General features: G+C 36.6%; 1 protein-coding gene and 1 long non-coding RNA gene across 3 annotated transcripts; one reads left to right on the forward strand and one right to left on the reverse strand.

The window, feature by feature from the left end:
* The first annotated feature begins 7,441 nt into the window (after positions 1-7,441).
* On the forward strand, positions 7,442-10,636 carry LOC145490945 (uncharacterized). Of its 2 annotated transcripts, none has more exons than XR_014049743.1 (4): positions 7,442-7,562; positions 8,208-8,323; positions 8,738-8,854; positions 10,296-10,636. It is a non-coding gene; the product is annotated as an uncharacterized LOC145490945 (long non-coding RNA). The 2 variants fall into 2 exon arrangements; XR_014049742.1 differs by having other exon boundaries at positions 7,444-7,557; positions 10,296-10,635.
* A 2,843-nt stretch (positions 10,637-13,479) lies between these two features.
* On the reverse strand, positions 13,480-14,856 carry LOC145490556 (adenosine receptor A3-like). The gene is made up of 2 exons (XM_081469658.1): positions 14,158-14,856; positions 13,480-13,908 (listed from the first exon to the last, which is right to left on the reverse strand). Exons 1-2 carry the CDS (start codon positions 14,575-14,577, stop codon positions 13,711-13,713), a joined length of 618 nt encoding a protein of 205 aa, XP_081325784.1. The 5' UTR covers positions 14,578-14,856; the 3' UTR covers positions 13,480-13,710.
* Positions 14,857-21,208: the final 6,352 nt, after the last annotated feature.

Raw genomic sequence — 21,208 nt, forward strand, 5'->3', positions numbered from 1 at the left:
TACGCCGTGGCCATGTTTTCCTCTCCCTTACCAAAACAGCTGTATTTTTAAACTGATTTTAAACTGTTTTGAACGTATTTTGACGATTTAAACAGTATTTTGAAGTCACTACAGGGTATTTTTGTGCTATTTTGTACAAAATTCAAAATTTTGCTTCTTGTTTGTAATGTATTTCAAGTATAGTTAAAACCTACTTCATGATATTGGAATGATTTTCACTCTGTTTTTAACGTAGTTTGAGCTCAAAACAGGGTTTAAATAGGGGATTTAAAATCTATTTTAATACTATGGCCACAAAAATTTCGTTCAAACAGTTTAAAAATTCTAGTTAAACCCTGTTTTGAAAGTTATGTTGGCAATGGCCGTAGGTTTAAAAAGTATTTTACAAATTTTCAGTGTTAAAATAGTCTTTAAATAGGATATTTAAAATGTAGTTGACATGGCAAGAACATAAAATATGTTTTAAATAGGAAGTTTAAAACCTATTTGAGATAGCAATTCATATTATAAGCTTTAAAATACAACCAAAACAGTCTGTTTTAAACATATTTTAAGTTTTAATCAGGCGAGTATACTATTTAAATAGTAGTTTTAAATAATGACAATAATGTCTATCTTAAAAACAGATTTTAAATACACTATTTTTGCACTATTTATAAATCTAGCCCAATGGAAATTTATAATTCAATCAACATAATTTGCATCCCCTTTTTGAAAACTGCTTTAGTGTGTAAGCTTTTAAGACTCTCTCAATATCAAAATCAATCAAAAATTTAGCCAAGCCAAAAACATGAATCTGTGGACAAACAAACCTTTTCGCAAAATAGCACTCTCTTGCCGCCCTGCATGTACATGTATTCCTGTCTTTCTTTTTTTTCGAAGTATCAAGCACTGTTTATAACCAAAATGGCAGGCAAAGACTGAACAACTCCAGGACTTCCCAGAGGAGTTTTTCGACAGGCGTTAAAGTAAATCCCAGTCTTCTCTAAAAGGACATGGTCACAGATGCCATGTTTGTTCACAAGTGAGGTTCAGGTTGAGAGCATGTGCTAAGCCGCATTTACATGCACAATATATAAGTTCTATCAAAAGTGTCATCACTTTAAAAATTTACCAGGAGCAATCAAATCTCTGAAAGCAGCAACTAATAACTCAAGGAAAATTGATCCAAGTAATTGGTTGACATTACTTATTACTGATTGGGGCTACTCCTAATGGCAAAACATGCCATCACTCACAAAGTAGACCAGAATTAAGATCTCACAATCAAATCACAAAAAAATCACATCTACTCAATATCAAAAAGAAAATTTCAAGGTACATGTAACTAGCTTGCAGTAATTAGCAAATTATTGATTGTGGTCAGTCATCATGTACGTGCTTCAAGATTACATAATTTACATACATGTAATTTTTGCAGAAAGTGTCCCACTCACAGTGTGCACGTGAAAGATCTCAAAACAAATCACAAGAAATGACAACCACTGAATATGAAAAAGAAAATTGCTTGTAGTAATCAGCCAGTTATTTATTGTGGTCCCTCATCATGGTATACATGCTTCAAGATCTTGCAAAAGTGCTGTCACTCACAAAGTACACCAAAATCAAGATCTCACAACCAAATTCCTTTTTTTTTGTTCTCTCAAACAATTCTTTTTTTCCTGTTTCCCATATGAGCAGTTACAGTTTTCCAGATTTCACAGTCATTTAATTTTGAAGTCAAAAGTGGTTTGAACTAATATTTGTGTACAACAGTTTAGTCATTATTGTTAACAATGTAGGAAATCCATTTTTTTTTGTCTAAACAGTTGTTAATGATAAAAGTTGTTGTTCCAGTCTGTTATGAGCAGACTTATGTTGAATTTAGTGGTTGGTTTCAATGACAGATGCTGTGACCAGGCTAATATTATGAGAGTCTGTGCTCGGATCTGTTAACAAGAGGCATTCACTACTAACATCACAGCAAGCTGGCAAAAAGCGCCGGTTCCACAATAACTGTGAATAATAATTACTATTGGATGAGGTTGAGCAAAATATCATGATTTGTCAGTGGCAAGCAGATCAATTATTTCCCGAAGCTGAAGGCTGAGGCAAATAATTGATCTGTGACCACCCAGTTTGGTTTCACATTTAAATCACTCTCTGACAGCTCAGCGAAGCGATCTGCCATTTAAATTATTTCACCTGAGAGCTTGGTTTCAATTACGCATGAGAGGAAAATTCAATATTATTTGCAGCAAACACATTTACACGGCACTATGCATGAGCAGATCATTATTTGTAGGCAGTTATTTACACGTCACTTGGTGGGCTCTCAGCCAATGAAAAGGAAGACAAAATGCACCGAATGATAAAAAGTTTTATTTTTCAGTTGTCAACAATAACATTTCAGAACACCTAGAGGCCTTTGCGCATTTGCTTGGATGCCATCTTGCAAACTAGAGCACAAGCTTCAAGATCTCGCGAACAACAACTACCGAACCAAGACTTGGAACATTTCATTATTAATTATGTACATGAATCAACTGCATTATCCACTTACCCATTCATTCATGTCCTAGTGGGCTATTCTGTAACTGGTTAAATTTACTCTGTTTCTTGAAAATGTTACAAGCAAAAGCGAATAAAGAACCCTCACTGGACCACATAAAAATGCCTTGGTGGTAAATCACACTGGTTCCACAAATCTTTCCCAACTTAATTGTTTCATCTGCTTCAGTTTCTTGCAAAGAATGAAATACTTCAGCTACATGTAGTTTTCTGTGTTTTCATCCTTCTCTTATTACTTTGTCCTCTTGTCTTTCATTATTTTTTCTTCTTCTTGCCAGGTAATTTCTTCTTCCTGAACCTTGGTTGTGCTTAGCCATATTTTTTGGAAATATATCAACCTGCCACATAAATATAGTGCATTCATCTAATCAAAAATTTGTTGAATTTGAACTACACTGAATGCTTGTCTATCCCCCACTGAAGGTCAAAACTAACATGTGCATGGGGAGAAGTCTCTATCACTAGGCCCTTCAACCACTTTCCAGAGCCCCTTTGTGTGAATATCATTTTTGCCAAGAAATCTACACCCATAATAGAGAAGAATGAAAATAATTAAAGTAAAATTAACGATAGAAACAATAGGACGAATACAGGTTGAGTGACACCTAAAGTCGCAACCAAAATGCAAGGATTCGACTGTCCATGGCAGGCTTGGATTTCATGTGTTATAGCATGCAATTACTCAATACATGAACATGTGTACAACACATTCTTTCACGACAACAAAGTGCGATTCCATTGATTCGAATGTCCCAATTTTGTTGTTCGAGTGTTCGGACCCAATCGTTCGATTAAGTTCGATTGATTTCGATAAAGTTCGTTTAATCGAACGTTCCATTTGGTACGTGATTAGTTACGTCTGGAGCAAAGCCATGCATCTAAGAGAAAGCTTCTTTTATGAATAAACATTTGGCGCATCCAACCAAGAAATCGCCAAGCATTACCGGCGTATGTCTCAATGTAAAATACCTGAGAATACGCTTGAAAAAGTTACGAGGGTTGTAAACAAAAAAATGAAGTTTAAGCAGATAAAATAAACAGATACCGTACCGTTAAAAATTCTGGGCTAAGAACTATATCCAATGTGGCGATCGATGCGATCCTCTTGCTTCGTTTTGGCGGTCGTAACTTTTGGCGCAAACGGATTTTCCGGTCGATTTTCCGCTGACCCGCCGGTGCAATACTCTGATGCGAGCATTTTGGTCAGCTGTGATTGCATGAAACATCATGTGAATGACCACGTGACTTGTTTCCATTTCAAAATTGCTGTGTAAAACGGAGGTTTCGTTCCAGTCGTTTAATACCCAGTGCAACAGTTCATTTGTTTGTTTTTTTACCTTTTACTGGACCAAAAGTTAAGGGACCGAACCGAATCATATGACTCGTGGGTGCAGCGACCATGATTTATCTTTCTGATAGACTTCAACTTGGTAATGTCTCAAGGAAATGGAGGTAAGCCGACCATCTTCTGTCTTGGTGTGTCTTTCATTCGAAAAGATGCATGCACATGTAAATACATGTAACATATCTGTAACCACATCAGCTGTTTTATCGAATTAGATGATTGCCTGTGAAACATAGATCCTCTGAATTTTGAATTGTTCTTCGTGCAGTCTACATAATTAGGTACTGTTCTATATACATGTATGATCGGTTATATGGCAGTTATATGTTTGCAACTGTGTATGCCATTTTTGTGCAGCCGTAAATTACTCATCCATTGTGATCATTTTACTATCTTGACATGGCATAAACTGATCGATCTCTTCGTAGGGAAATTAAAGTGCGAGCTGTGGAAGTTGAATCAAACAGTTTGTTTTTCTTCAAGTGGAAAGGCAACTTTATAGACTTAACATGATAACAAAACATACATGGAGGCTAAAATATTAAACCCTGCAATAACTAAACAATGCAGTAAATAATTTTGTTTTTATTTTCAGCTTTGAGAAACAGGAGATGGAGAGTGGTGCTGCCCTGTTAGGGCCAAAGTCTCTGTGAGTTTGATAGGGGTCTTTCAACTGCCTTCTGGTTACAAAGTTATTGCTGCAATTCTGCAATCATTGGTAAATTTTTAAAGGAGGAAATAACTAAATTTAGGGTTAGAAAGGAAGCTATATGTAGCTACTACAGTCATGCCACATCAGTGAAAGTACAGTTGTTTCTTGTTGGAAATGAATGAACCTTACAACTTGATGGGATAATTTTTGTTAACTTGTAAATAATAATATTATCGATCATGTATTACATACACTGCGGCTACAAAGTTTATTTCAAGGGGAACATGGTATGCATTAATTAATTCTTTCATGATTGAATACTGTGGTCTTTGTAAAACTTTACCTCAAATTGCACATGACCTTGACTTGTGACAGCTTGGGTTCCCTATAACTTACTGCAAGTGGTTTTGGTTTTTTAAGCTTTATCTTGCCAGGGCCAGAAAAAAAAAAAAATGAAATCTAGCTGCCCAGTGGGCCAGTATATTTTAGTTTTCAGTTGGCTCCACTAAAATATTACTAATGCCCAATGGGCATGTAGGGTTCATGCCTTATCAACTACATCATTTACTAGTTGCTGTCTATATTCAGTGATAGACTATAACAAAATGAGTTTACTGGCACTATGAAACTAGGTGAAAGAAACTACCAACAGTGACAATTGTTGTGTCAGATACAAAGTATGCTTGGATTTTAAATTAATCCATGCTTTCAACTCACTGTTTTGCTCATCTTGCAGTCTTAAGTTTTGAAATAGGCTTTGATTGGAAATTATCATTCACAAGATTATATGTACTGAGGCTAATTTTACTTGCCCACCTGACCAGACCTCCAAACTTCCATTTTCACTTGCCCAAGAGCAAAATTTACTTGCCCCAGGCAATGGGATGTGGTTTTTCCCTGCCCTGCTTGCTAAGACTACAAGTATTCCCTCTTTGGCTTAGGGCCTCTTCATATGAGCCCGGTCAACCAGCCTGGCTCATTTTCTGAGATCTCACCTGGCCACTCTTTCCTTTGTAAAAATTTTGATGTGTTCATATATGTATGAGAAGCCAGGCTGGCCCGGTTACTGAGATCTCAGTTTTTGCCTCCAAGATCTCAGTGACCAGGATGAAAATTTTCCCATATGAACGCTCCAGCCCGGGTAACCAGGACGAAACTTTTTAGGCAAAATAGCTTCACTTTTGCAACACAGCACTTGGCCAGTTACCTCGCTCATACGAAGAGGCCCTTAGTCTATGTATCATGCGTGACACAAAAGAAAATCAACATATTTTTCTCGCTGTTTTCATTTGCATCACACACAATAGACTAAGCGAAAGAGGCCGGGACTACTCATAGTCTGAATATCTGTAGGCCCAATAAGATGGTACAGCTTTAATTGCTACATGCACTTGTACATGTACATAAAACAAGTCCATGACTCAAAATCAAACCCACAACTTGCTTGCAACTGTAACATGGACCACATAAATGATGCAGGATTTAGTTGCAGCCTCAGACATTGCTCAGTGATGAAAGATGAACAAAACCTTTGTCTCATGTTTAATCAATAGAATTTCAGCACTGAAAAGTTGATACCCTTAGTAACGCATCACAAACTTGCCAAGCCAACCTTACAAAGTAGCCTTTTGTCTTCTTTTGTTTAAAATCTGGGTCTTTGTCCGTAATTTTTTCGCTCAACATTAGCCTTGAACTTGACTTTGGGAACGCAAAAACGTTTGATAGTCGGGTTAGTTAAGTGCAATTTCGATACCATTTTAAGTTTCATGTTTAATCAATAGAATTTCAGCACCGAAAAGTTGATACCCTCAGTAACGCATCACAAACTTGCCAAGGCAACCTTACAAAGTAGCCTTTTGTCTTCTTCTGTTTAAAATCTGGGTCTTTGTCCGTAATTTTTTCGCTCAACATTAGCCTTGAACTTGACTTTGGGAACGCAAAAACGTTTGATAGTCGGGTTAGTTAAGTGCAATTTCGATACCATTTTAAGTCTCATGTTTAATCAATAGAATTTCAGCACTGAAAAGTTGATACCCTTAGTAACGCATCACAAACTTGCCAAGCCAACCTTACAAAGTAGCCTTTTGTCTTCTTTTGTTTAAAATCTGGGTCTTTGTCCGTAATTTTTTCGCTCAACATTAGCCTTGAACTTGACTTTGGGAACGCAAAAACGTTTGATAGTCGGGTTAGTTAAGTGCAATTTCGATACCATTTTAAGTCTCATGTTTAATCAATAGAATTTCAGCACTGAAAAGTTGATACCCTCAGTAACGCATCACAAACTTGCCAAGCCAACCTTACAAAGTAGCCTTTTGTCTTCTTCTGTTTAAAATCTGGGTCTTTGTCCGTAATTTTTTCGCTCAACATTAGCCTTGAACTTGACTTTGGGAACGCAAAAACGTTTGATAGTCGGGTTAGTTAAGTGCAATTTCGATACCATTTTAAGTCTCATGTTTAATCAATAGAATTTCAGCACTGAAAAGTTGATACCCTTAGTAACGCATCACAAACTTGCCAAGCCAACCTTACAAAGTAGCCTTTTGTCTTCTTTTGTTTAAAATCTGGGTCTTTGTCCGTAATTTTTTCGCTCAACATTAGCCTTGAACTTGACTTTGGGAACGCAAAAACGTTTGATAGTCGGGGCACTCTTCCTGGTTGGTCTTACGTTTCTCAAAACTCCTCTTATCATGATATTTCCCGTTTTTCTCGTTCGGCAAAAATGTTTCATTAAGTAAATGTTTGAAGCCTACCCTAGGCGAATGCAGTTGGGCATGCGCTCTTTGCAAGCTTAACAGGTGCACGCAAGTCCCAGCAGTTGTGACATGAGCTTCAATAAAACTGTTTTTCCAATTGACAGCTGTCCAGCTCAAACTAATTTGTTTCATGTTTAGGACTTCTTGAAAGGAGACAAAGTCGCAGATAACGATCAGTTGTACGCAGAGAGCTAACCTGAAGGTTTCGCGGAAGGCTGACTTCAAAGGAGGATATCTAAAGAGAAGATTCTAACGCAGTAAGGTTTGGTGTTTGTAGATTTAACATTGTTAGCAGCTGGGTGTTATGATGATATTTGCCTGTGATTCCATGAACCTAGCCCAGGGAACTGGAAGAAATAGTTTCCTGTTGAAAGTCCTTCCTTCTTTCGTTTCATGGAACAATTAGGTCGTTAGGCTTAGAATATTTTAGATGGCTGGATGGGAATCAAACCATTTACTGGTAAACTCAATATTTAAAACCTCCGTAGAAAATGTTTTAGTGTTAAAGCTTTTTCACCCTTGTTGGTTGGTGATAAAAACTCTAGAGCAATGCAGGGTGACGGTATACGAACTTATTTTATGAGGCGAGTCTGTATAACCGAAAGAAAGACAGAAAACATAGGCAAACAAATACAAAACGCTATGGCAGATTAGAAGAAAATTCCCGTTGCCTTTCTACGTAGTTGTAAAAACTTGTAACCGTAGTTTAATTTAAGCAATTTGTTGTAGCAGTTCGCATTTAGTTGCTTCATTTCATATTAAATAAAGCCTTTGAACGACAGAAATGAGCTTTCAAAAATATACTCCTGTCCTAGTATATTTCTTTCTTCTTTCTCAGTGCTACTTCGAGGACTTCGAGCGAGTAGCAACTCTTTTTACAAAGAATACGGCTGTTTGTTTGTTGCAGGAAGATTATGGCTGCCAAGTTTCATTTGTGTCTGTTGTTGATTATTTTGGGAACCATTACCGTGCAGGGAGCACGCCACCCAGGGAAGCCTCATTTCTTCCGTCGGCAGCCCGGATGTAAGTGGTTCTTGTCGGATTTTATATTTTAAGAACGTACACGCTCATTGCTACAGCGCATCCTAACTGCGCACTTAATGCATGTCTGGCCTTCCTGAGGAAATTAAAAAAATTAAAGTCAACTTTGCGGACAGATATTTTTGCTTCGCAACTGCAACTTGAGAAATGGAAGTTATGTGGAATGTCAAAAGATATGGAAAAAAATGCGCGGGAAAATACACCTAAAAGACACACCAGGAACATTACATGAACACGATATCTCACCGTCAATGTATGGAAAACACGACCCTTATCACGATCAAAAAAGCTACTTAGGTTATCTGAGCTGAAATCAATTTTTTTTTTCAGGTTTTGTTTGTGTTATGGCTCTTTTCTTTCATGACTCATACGAGAGCAATGTTTTCTTGTTCACAGCGGATTGTGCTTCGATCAATGGCAGGTGCGTGCCACCAAATGAACGTTGCCCGAACGGAGAATGCCATTTGCAGTCGTGTCCGGGTTACCAGGAAAAATGCTGCTGTCCGGTATAAGGTATGGATTTGACCCATGAACTGATATATCGTATTTTACTAACTTGAAATAAACAAAAAAAATTCAAAAGTGCTAGTGAAAGCAAAGAAATATCAACTGGCAATTTTGATGTCTTGACATGAAATTCAGCATCTATCATCAGGGGCACCCAACGGATCGTTTCGGTAAATTATCTGTTTGGAAGGCCTTTAATCCCCTCTGATTTTCTTAAGAGGATTGTCACCTCGAACTTTCGTGATATGAGAAATTTGATGTCTGTTGTTTTCGGATTGTTAAAAATGTCGTTTTGGGTACCGAAAATAGGTCAGCTATCATTTCCGGAAGGCGATAAGACCTAAGGTTTTCGGGAAATGGACAACAAAGCCCTAATAAATTCGAGAATACTCAGGTTTCCCTAGAATAACCGAACAGATAACATTTTTTTAGCGCAACCTAAAATTAACCTACAGAGCTTTAAAAGTACTCCAGATAGCCTAAAACAGCGTTTAAAAGCGTTTGAGAGAAAACGGTCGTTGGATGCCCCTGTATCATTATAATCCTGTATTTTCTTCCCAAATTACTAGCGTGTTGTGTTATGCTTTGTAGAATCTTTTTATCCTTTTCACTTGTGTATTTGATGGCATAAGTTTGGACCCAAGAAGACGTTAACATTACATTCAATCCACAGGAGCTGTTGGTAATTTTAAATGTCATGATTTAAAATGACTGCGGCGGTAATATTGTAATAATAGTTTTGAATAGTTTTAATCAGTATTCAATTTGTGATTTTACCTGATGAATTGTGATATTAGCGTTGTTTAGTTGTTAGGTTTTCATTAGTTATTAGGTGGAATACCTGTAAACTAGCTCTCAAGCTAAGCGTATACGTTAAATAAAGCATTCATTCATTCATTCATTATTCACGCCATTTATGCCCGTACAGGGGTAAATACAGTGGTTTCCCAAGGGAAACAAAAATTGGTTCGAAAAATCGGATAGTTCGAGAAATCGGAGGTAAAATTACAGTGTTTGACTGAGTAGAGGGAAATGACTTTTGTTTCGAGTTATCGGGAGGTTCGGAAAAATGAGGGTTTGAGAAATCGGGATTCCAGTGTATATATAATCCATCAAATACTTTCGCTCGCACGCGATTGATCTAAGCGCCTCACGTGACTGAATATGCCCCAGCTAAAACTGGGGAATATCCGAGTGATATTTCCCAATTTTAAAACTGCGCGTATTGCGATACTAGCCTGATAATAATAGAACAGCCTCCATTTAGCGCGAAAATATGCTCGGATATTTTACCATATCTATTCCTCAAAGCTCACAGTTTTCCTCGAGCGACGCTCTCGGGAAGCTGTCCGCTTCTCGGACAATGCGAGCATATTTTCCCGCCAAATGGAAACTATGAGTTGTTTATATACCCTGTTAAAATTAAGTCAATTTTTTCCTTTTTCAGACAACTGAAATGACGTCTGTCTCCATGATTGAAATGATGGTCTTAACTCAGTTACAATGAAATGATTAGCTGACAACATAAATGCGGAAGTAATTGGTTAAATGTGGGAATTCTTAAGCCAGGACTTGCTTGTAAGCACCTGATTAAAAATAATTTTAGACGGGGATAAATAAAGGCTGATCATTCAAAAGGTTTGTTCTGTCTCCACCCTTTTATCGTTTTTCTGTCTCGATAAAGAATAACACAACCTCAAAATTATACTTATTTCCACGTGGCTCGATGCCCTTTGAGGGAAGAATAGAGAAAATCAAATAAAAGGAAAATAGCCCATGCCCACAAATGATGAAAGCTTCTACACTATGACGACAAATGGAATTACAAACTTGCAAGAACTGAGATAAATGTACATACCATTGTCTCTACAAAATACCTCAAGTCAGCATGGCGCCTTTTTACATTTGTGAAGCTCCACAAGGCCAGCTCCATAAAATGTTTCGCCTCCCATCGCCCTCTGCCTTGTAATACCTCCTGATATCAGTAACAAAGATGAATAGCAAGGAATCTACAGGTCACACATTGTGCAGAAGCATTTTCAAATAATTTTCTCAAACTCATCAATAATTCATCAGGTTTAAACAATGTAAATCATAAATGTAATGGTGTTTGGATATCTGATCTTATTTGGCATAGATATTGTAATTTTAAGCCGTATTTTTCTCCTTAGTTTTAGTTTCAATTGAGAAGATAGGTGTACTTATGTATATAGTGTGTCAAACACTGAAGACCACATTCCACCACATTTTCAACACATCAAATTTTTTCAAAAATTCTCAGCTGTGTGTTATATTTTAAACATCCTTCTCCATATTTGGAAATGTGGTTAAACACGATCTTTCATGCTTGATGTATTGCATCATTGTAACTAAAATTGTTGTTTGTTACAGTTTTAAAGAAGTCAGAGCACAGCTTTGACATTTTTTATAATTTAACTTCGAGGATTTGCATGGGATACTCCTTTCATTTGGGAGATACACTTTGGTCCGCATTGAACAGCTTAAAAACCTATTATATTTGCAATCGTCTTGCTCACAAACATGGACTGGTGTGACCCATTTTTACAAGTGTGACCTATTTTTCCAAATATCATTCTTTTTGTTCTTTTTTGCAATTTTGCTCAAGCACGTCTCACAAAAAGCCGTGTATCACTTAGCTTGCGAACCCAGTCGTATTTTCGCCAAAAAACATCTCTAGCTTCGATCGCTTGAAATTCTGCATTTCATTGTCATCCAGGATCTTTCTTTGTACCGCTCTTGAGACCATTCCGAACAGAGTAGAAACAATAACTGTGCCTTTCTTTCTCGAAGATTGAAACTACGATGACCATGATGGATACACGAACCCGCCATTTGTATCAGACAGTTAAGGTCATTCTCCAGTATTGCATTGCGCATCCCTACTGCGCATAATTTCACACGTGATTAGCGCGCGCGCATTAAAAAATGGTGGCTTTCTCTTTACGGCTGGACCTTGCCATAAAGGTAAATCGTCATTTTCTCGCAAATGAGTATGATGACCTATCATTTTTTTTCTGTTGTTTTGAATTGAGTAATAAATTTCTCTGTGTAAAATAAATACGGACCAATTCTCAGTGTAGAACAAAAAACAATCGTCGGAAACGTGAATTTAGCAAGCAATCGTGACTACAATCATGGTGCTATTATAAGGATTTATATGGGTATAAACAAGGTGCTGCTGCTCCTAAACGAACATGGGGACCCCTCATTTTTATTTCAAAATTTAATTTCCTATGATATAAACAATCAATAGGCAAAGTTTCACAAAAATCTCAGTACAGGTTCTATTTCAGTGGAATGACCTTAAAAAAATTAACTTCTGCGATGTCAGCTTTGAAAAATGGAAAAGAATCACTTTCGATGAACTCTCGTGGTTTATGACACCATTCGCTCGACAAGGCGAATCAAATTTGGCTCGAATCTAGCGACGGTCCGCGAATTTGATCGATAGAGGCGAACAGAATGTGGATTTTCCGCCATGCTCTAGTTCGCGCCACCGGTTCTTTGATCGAATTTCGCGCGATGCATATACAGCGAAGCCTCTGGTTGTAATATTAACTATTTTAACGTTTTTAACCAGGCTATATATGGTTGGTGATCTGGTTTACCGTATTAAATTATTCTGTCAAATGCTAAACGGGTCATACACCACAAACACCCACAAATTGTGCGGTAATGACAGATAGGTAATCTGATTAGCACAAGCACCATGACGTCACGGGAAATTAGAACCCACGTCCTGTTGGGTATTTCATAGTGTCCTCCGCAGCCGTTTTTTGGGATGTCACGCAACAGAAGCGTTGCATGACATCCAAAAAAGCGGCTGCGGAGGAGACTAGGTATTTCAAAATCTCATGAATCTCGTCATGTTACCTTCACAGTTTGCATTTCATTAAATCGTTTCCAGGTCGTTCCAGGAAAACAGTGTATACTTGTCACTTCCGGTTCAAACTCCACATCCCCCCAGACAAGTTTCAAAATCCCCATCCCACTCAGGCAAGGTCCAAATTCTCCACCCCCAGGCAGGCCTTTTGTGTCAAATTCCCTACTCCCCAGGCACAGACAAAAGTCAAATACCCGTGGATTGCCCAGGGGCGGTAGGTGGGGGGTGGGGTGGGTGTTGAAGTACGCGCATTCTAAATGAGCTGAAACGGTCAAATGTTCGGCAATTATTCCAGCCTTTGCAGCAGGCTATAGTTATTTCAATTTATGCGAAAAAATACTTGATGAATTGAATTATTTATAAATAATAAAACAATTTATTTTTGTGACAGCAGTACATGCGTCATTAAACTGAAGGATATTTTGTGCTTGTTTGCTTCTACGCGTCATGTCAATTAGTCACGGAACAGTGCATCTGAAAATAAACTGCTTTGCGTAAAGCTGCTTGGAGGAAACCAAAGTTTTGACTAAAATACGCGTAGTAATGGCGTTATTGCCGTGTTCTTTTATAATCTACAAGAGAACTGGGATTTTAATACACGCAATGTGATTTTGAAAGGTCTCCTAGTGCTGTCTGTTTCTGTGCACGAAAATTTCTCCGAATATGTCGGAGATGCCTGCCCCTCTGCCCTAAACATCGAACCACAATATTTCTAAAACACGTTTTCGTTTTACAAATAGAAGAAACGAAGTAAAATAACGGATGAGCCAGTAGTTATTCTGACATAAAAACATTGATATTCTATATTTTCACATCATTTATATTAACAGACTTAAGTCTACCGGATGTACACGGATTATGCTAAAATAATTACTAAAAATTAGTTTCTTGGTCGAGATAAACTGTTAGTTATAACAACGTTTCTAGAGTTTTTTTTTACAACAGAACTGTCAAGTAACTACAAGTTTGCTTGGGTTTGTCTTGGAAATATATTTCGCAGTACGTCTATCATAGCGTGTCGAATGTGTCTCATCTTCCAGCTGTAAATAACAGGATTCAGAGAGGAATTAAGGAACAACAGCGTCAGTGCATAAAGCGACAGACCATATAAAGTGGTACTTGGTGTAGATATCACCAGGGCAACTGCAACGCAATACTGTGGTAAACAACAAACCAAAAACACAAGATAAACGTATAACGTATTGATAGAAGAGTTTCTTTGCCTCGCAGCACTTTCTATTTGGCTATTCTGTGTCAATTGTATTTGAAGGACTTGAATTTGGTTTCAGTGATGGCGCACAGTGAAATAAATTCTGCAATTAGCAAATGCAGTAATAATGAAACAAAACCCCAAAATAACTAACATAATCACGTAAAAAAGTTGTTTTGATCTCAAAAAAGGAACAAATGAATAAAGAACACCCAATACCCAAATTGAGATCACCACAGCAACAACACGCTTGTGAGTCACAAGTCCCTGATATCTGAGATGAAGATGAACGGCCAAGAATCTGTCTACACTTATGGCCACAACACTTAAGAACGAGGCTACAGTAAATATCAATGGGATAACTTCAAACGTGATCGCGATGGAATCAGTACGATCCATCATCTTTGCAATGTACAAAGGTTGAGCCAGTAAACCAACACCAAGATCAGAAACAGCAAGACTCAGGAGCAATGTTTTTAAAGGCTTTGGTAACGACGAAGTTTTTCTTATCGCGTGGATTGTTAAAGTGTTCAACATGATGGCAGTGTAGGCTGAGAAAGCATTGAACACACAGTTAACGATGTACGATGAGTAGAGTGGGTCGGTTTCATTCATTATACAGCTTGAACTTTGAAAAAAAATCCCTGAGTGATGGTACAGTGAAGTTGTACCGTGGGCTGAGCGATCTTATGATTAAAAGATATAGACGGCCGGCTGGTTTAAGTGGTTTATTACTTATTCCCATCTAGGACAGATGAACACGTATACCAGATGATTTTTTGACATTTTTGTTTGAATTAATGACTAAATTTCCTTTGGCGCGTCACTTTTGCCAGAGAAACGAAAATACCTAGAAAATAGAACTTAGTTTCAGTTTTCAGTTTTTTATTATTGGACACTATCTAATGGTAATCTAAGGTACGTTTTAGCCGTTCATATGCCAAAATTGACATTCTAATTTTGCATTTTACATCAAAATGTCAGTTCAAAAAAAGTTGTTAATCTTGAATTTGAATTTCAATTGAATATAGAAAAATTGGAAAAAAAGTTGAATTTCAATTTGAATTTGGATAACATAGAAAGGTGGGATTTGGACTCCATTTAGTTTTCGAAATAGCCATAGTAAGGTGTGTAAATTACAGTTAAAACTAATACATATGTTATTTAAAACTGAAGACGATCTGTTTTGTTAACCGAAAGGCAACTTAAAAGAAAACAGATGGCTTTTCCTGAACAAGCATTGTTTCTTTTTATGGCTCAGATAGTGTCTTGCTCCGCAAAAGACTTGGCACCTTTATTTCAAATAAACACAAAAAACAACGATCTTTAAAGAAACACGTTTTAAAAAACTTTTGATCCTCTTTGTCTACTGTTCAAAGTCCTAACTTTTAGGATGATATAAAGTAACTGTTTTTGCTAATTAGCTTTCACTTGATATGTTTTTAGTGATAGCCTCAGCTGTCCTGGACCTCCTGTCCCGGTTTGCCTGAAAACCAGTTAGCTCCTTTGAATCGGGATTTAATAATATATCGAAAGACGCAAGACTGTGTTTGACCACATTTCCAAACACCGAAAAGAGAGTTGAAAAAACGACGCGCAGCGGAGTATTTTTGACAAACTTCGAGGTGTTAGAAATTTGGTTTAATGCTGCCTTAAGTGTTTGATATAGCTTCTCAATCGAAATTAAATCTAAGTAGAAAACGGAGAAATAAAATTGCAAATTAGGTCAGATATCCAAATACGCCGTGGCCATGTTTTCCTCTGATTAATTTCAATCAATTATTAAGGATTTGAAATTATTAAATGAAGACTAAGGCCAGTCCACATTACTCTGGACAAATTTGTAAACACAGCTTTATTTCTACGGTTAGGCCTACCGTCTACACTAATCCGTCACCAAAACGGATCTTTCGAATTCGAAAACGCCGCTCAGTCGGCAAACGGTAGGAACTGATTTGAAAACGTTGCCTTTGCATTTCAGTGTGGAGGTAAAACATTTGGAAAGGGAGCTTGTCGAAAACGATGTGGTTACTATAATTATGTTATTTTTATGTCTGAGTTTTCCTCAAACTCAAATTGAAAATGACCGGTGATTGTTGCGTTTTTAAATTTCTCCAGCGTAGTGTGGACCGAAAACATTTGTCGCGTTTTCGGAGTGATAACTCCGTTTTCAAGTTTCCGCTCCGGCCTAGTTTGGACGGGACCTAAAGCCTGGATTAACAAATGCTCGATTAGTTCGGTTTCTCTTTACAACAGATATGTTTTATTTCTACGGTTAAGCGGTGACTATTGTCGATTAGTTCACATGAGTTAGCCTATTCAAAAAGAATAGAAATTACAATTGTGAGGGGCGTTTATTTTCGGCAATTACTTTAAAAGCGTTGTGTAGCTTTTGGTTGATGAGTATTTAAAATAAAAACTGACAGAAACCGAATTTGGAAATAGATAGTTTTATGGGAGAACCGTTTCGTCTTTCGTTTATTTTTACACGCATTCTATAAATGAAGCTGAGATGATCAAATGTTCCGCAACTATTGTAGACATCCTTGCAGGCTAGGGTGGTTATTTGAATTTTTACACGCAAAATTCTTTTTTGAACTATTTGCAACTTTATCTTAATTTTTTAACACAAAATGAGGGAAAGCAATAAACGCCGTTTCGACATCGCCGGGATGTCATTGTTAAGTAAAAATGTAGGTTAGTTTTTGCATTATAAATAATGATGTATTTTTATCGAGAGAAGATCAAGATAAGTAGTTCGATCTTCCCTTGATTTTCAGCCGTAATTTCTCCTGATCACGGCGGTGTACTTTGGAGATAAATTTGGGTTTAACTTTTACGAATGCATCGACTTTGTAACGAGATAGAGTTTCACAATTTGGCAACGAGAAAAATCATTTGGTTGTTGAAGACGCGCTAATGTGGAGATGTCTACCTCACTACCTTAAATATGGAAACAAAATATTCAGTTCTAAAACTCATTTTCTTTTTATAACAGATAAAAAATTATTTTACTTGGTTACGAATACACTTCAAGCAACGAAGTAAAACAATGGATAAGCCAGTAGTTATTCTGACATAAAAACATTAATATTTTATACTTTTACATAATTTTACATCATCATTCTACCGAACGTACACGGATTGCGTTTTATCAAAACGCTAAATTAGTTACTAAGAATTAGTTTCTTGGTCGAGATAAATTGTTAGTTACAACAACATTTCTATAGTTATTTTTACAACAGAACTGCAAGTAACTACAAGTTAACATGGGTTTGTCTTGGAAATATACTTCGCAGTACGTCTATCATAGCGTGTCGAATGTGTGTCATCTTCCAGCAGTAAATAACAGGATTCAGAGAGGTATTAAGGAACAACAGGGTCACTGAGTAAAAATACAGACCAGTTAAAGCGGTACTTGGCAGAGATATCAGACGGGCAACTCCAACGCAATACTCTGGCAAATTACAAACTAAAAACACGAGAAATACGTAGAATGTGCTGACAGCAGCTTTTCTCTGCCTCGCAGCACTTTCAGTTTGGCTATTCTGGGCATTCTGAGCTACTTGTGCTTGTTGTACTTGAATTTGGTTCCTATGATGTTTTACAGTGAAATAAATGCTGCAATAAACAACTGCTGTCATTATGAAGCAAAAGCCTAATATAGTTATGGTAACGATGTTCGCGATTTCTTCAGAGCTCACTATCGAAATTAATGGCAAAGAAACACATAAGACCCAAATTAATATTACCGCAGTAACAACACGCTTGTGAGTCACAAGTTCCTGATATCTGAGATGAAGATGAAGAGCCAAGAATCTGTCCACACTTATGGCCACAACACTAAAGAACGAGGCATTAACAAACAAAAATGCGATTCTAAACGCGATTCTAGTGGAATTAGTAGGATTGACTATCCATACGACGTGCAAAGGTTGAGCCAGTAAACCAACTCCAAGATCAGAAACAGCAAGACTAAGCAGCAACGTTTTCAAAGGCTTTGGTAACGACCAAGTTTTTCTCATCGCATGGATTGTTAAAATGTTCAACATGGTGGCGGTGTAGGCTGAGAAGGCGTTCAACACACAATTAACGATGAACGATGAGTAGAGTGGGCCAGCTTCATTCATTACACAGCTTGGACTTTGAAAAAGAGCACCGAGTTGTATTACAGTGAAGTTGAACTGAGCACGAAGCGGTTTGATCTGAAAAGGTGTAGACGGCTTGTTTAAGTGCTTTATTACTACTTCCCGTCTAGATCAATAAGTACACTAGATGATTTTTTTGACACTTTTGTTTTAATAAATGACTCATTTTCCGTTTTGCGCTTCACTTTTGCCAGAGAAACGAAAATACCTAGTGAAGTAAAACTCAATCTAAGGTACGTTTTAGTCGTTCATATGCCAAATTTGACGTTCTAATTTTGCATTTTTCATCAAAATGTCAGTTTAAAAAGGTGTTAAACTTGAATTTGAATTTCAATTGAATATAGAAAAATTGAAAAACAAGTTGAATTTCAATTTGAATTTGGACAACATAGAAAGGTGGGATTTGGACTCCATTTATTTTTCGAAATGGCCATAGTAAGTTGTGTAAAGTGCATTTAAAATTAATATCTATATCATTTAAAAACTGAAGACGATTTGTTTTGTTAACCGAAAAACAACTTAAAAGAAAACAGATGGCTTTTCCTGAACAAGCATTGTAATTATGGTTCAGATAGTGACTTGCTCCGCAAAAGACTTGGCACCTTTATTTCAATTAAGCGCAGAAAAGAACGATCTTTTAAGAAACACGTTTACGTTTTAAAAACCTTTTGATTATTTTTGTCTACTGCTCAAAGTCCTAACTTTTATCATAATATAAATTAACTGTTTTTGCTCATTAGCTTTCACTTGATATGTTTTTAGTGACAGCCTCAGCTGTCCTGGACCTCCTGTCCCGGTTTGCTTGAAAACAGGTTAGCTCCTTTGAATCCGGGGATTTAATAATATACCGAAAGACGCAAGACTGTGTTTGACCACATTTCCAAACACCGAAAAGAGAGTTGAAAAAACGACGCGCAATGAAGTATTTTTGACAAACTTCGAGGTGTTAGAAATTTGGTTTAACGCTGCCTTAAGTGTTTGATATAGCTTCTCAATCGAAATTAAATCTAAGTAGAAAACGGAGAAATAAAATTGCAAATTAGGTCAGATATCCAAATACGCCGTGGCCATGTTTTCCTCTCCCTTACCAAAACAGCTGTATTTTTAAACTGATTTTAAACTGTTTTGAACGTATTTTGACGATTTAAACAGTATTTTGAAGTCACTACAGGGTATTTTTGTGCTATTTTGTACAAAATTCAAAATTTTGCTTCTTGTTTGTAATGTATTTCAAGTATAGTTAAAACCTACTTCATGATATTGGAATGATTTTCACTCTGTTTTTAACGTAGTTTGAGCTCAAAACAGGGTTTAAATAGGGGATTTAAAATCTATTTTAATACTATGGCCACAAAAATTTCGTTCAAACAGTTTAAAAATTCTAGTTAAACCCTGTTTTGAAAGTTATGTTGGCAATGGCCGTAGGTTTAAAAAGTATTTTACAAATTTTCAGTGTTAAAATAGTCTTTAAATAGGATATTTAAAATGTAGTTGACATGCCAAGAACATGAAATATGTTTTAAATAGGAAGTTTAAAACCTATTTGAGATAGCAATTCATATTATAAGCTTTAAAATACAACCAAAACAGTCTGTTTTAAACATATTTTAAGTTTTAATCAGGCGAGTATACTATTTAAATAGTAGTTTTAAATAATGACAATAATGTCTATCTTAAAAACAGATTTTAAATACACTATTTTTGCACTATTTATAAATCTAGCCCAATGGAAATTTATAATTCAATCAACATAATTTGCATCCCCTTTTTGAAAACTGCTTTAGTGTGTAAGCTTTTAAGACTCTCTCAATATCAAAATCAATCAAAAATTTAGCCAAGCCAAAAACATGAATCTGTGGACAAACAAACCTTTTCGCAAAATAGCACTCTCTTGCTGCCCTGCATGTACATGTATTCCTGTCTTTCTTTTTTTTCGAAGTATCAAGCACTGTTTATAACCAAAATGGCAGGCAAAGACTGAACAACTCCAGGACTTCCCAGAGGAGTTTTTCGACAGGCGTTAAAGTAAATCCCAGTCTTCTCTAAAAGGACATGGTCACAGATGCCATGTTTGTTCACAAATGAGGTTCAGGTTGAGAGCATGTGCTAAGCCGCATGTACATGCACAATATATAAGTTCTATCAAAAGTGTCATCACTTTAAAAATTTACCAGGAGCAATCAAATCTCTGAAAGCAGCAACTACTAACTCAAGGAAAATTGATCCAAGTAATTGGTTGACATTACTTATTACTGATTGGGGCTACTCCTAATGGCAAAACATGCCATCACTCACAAAGTAGACCAGAATTAAGATCTCACAATCAAATCACAAAAAAATCACATCTACTCAATATTAAAAAGAAAATTTCAAGGTACATGTAACTAGCTTGCAGTAATTAGCAAATTATTGATTGTGGTCAGTCATCATGTACGTGCTTCAAGATTACATAATTTACATACATGTAATTTTGGCAGAAAGTGTCCCACTCACAGTGTGCACGTGAAAGATCTCAAAACAAATCACAAGAAATGACAACCACTGAATATGAAAAAGAAAATTGCTTGTAGTAATCAGCCAGTTATTTATTGTGGTCCCTCATCATGGTATACATGCTTCAAGATCTTGCAAAAGTGCTGTCACTCACAAAGTACACCAAAATCAAGATCTCACAACCAAATTCCTTTTTTTTTGTTCTCTCAAACAATTCTTTTTTTCCTGTTTCCCATATGAGCAGTTACAGTTTTCCAGATTTCACAGTCATTAAATTTTGAAGTCAAAAGTGGTTTGAACTAATATTTGTGTACAACAGTTTAGTCATTATTGTTAACAATGTAGGAAATCCATTTTTTTTTGTCTAAACAGTTGTTAATGATAAAAGTTGTTGTTCCAGTCTGTTATGAGCAGACTTATGTTGAATTTAGTGGTTGGTTTCAATGACAGATGCTGTGACCAGGCTAATATTATGAGAGTCTGTGCTCGGATCTGTTAACAAGAGGCATTCACTACTAACATCACAGCAAGCTGGCAAAAAACACCGGTTCCACAATAACTGTGAATAATAATTATTATTGGATGAGGTTGAGCAAAAGATCATG

This window comes from Orbicella franksi, chromosome 6, assembly GCF_964199315.1.
Source record: "Orbicella franksi chromosome 6, jaOrbFran1.1, whole genome shotgun sequence".
NCBI lineage: Eukaryota > Metazoa > Cnidaria > Anthozoa > Scleractinia > Merulinidae > Orbicella > Orbicella franksi.

Excerpts from the sequence above, each read along its gene's own strand:
- LOC145490556 (XM_081469658.1), bottom strand. The coding sequence starts at position 14,577 with ATGAATGAAACCGACCCACTCTACTCATCGTACATCGTTAACTGTGTG. Across the intron at positions 13,909-14,157 it reads TGGGTGTTCTTTATTCATTT|TATTGCGTTGCAGTTGCCCT; the intron begins GTTCCTTTTTTG and ends TGTTTACCACAG.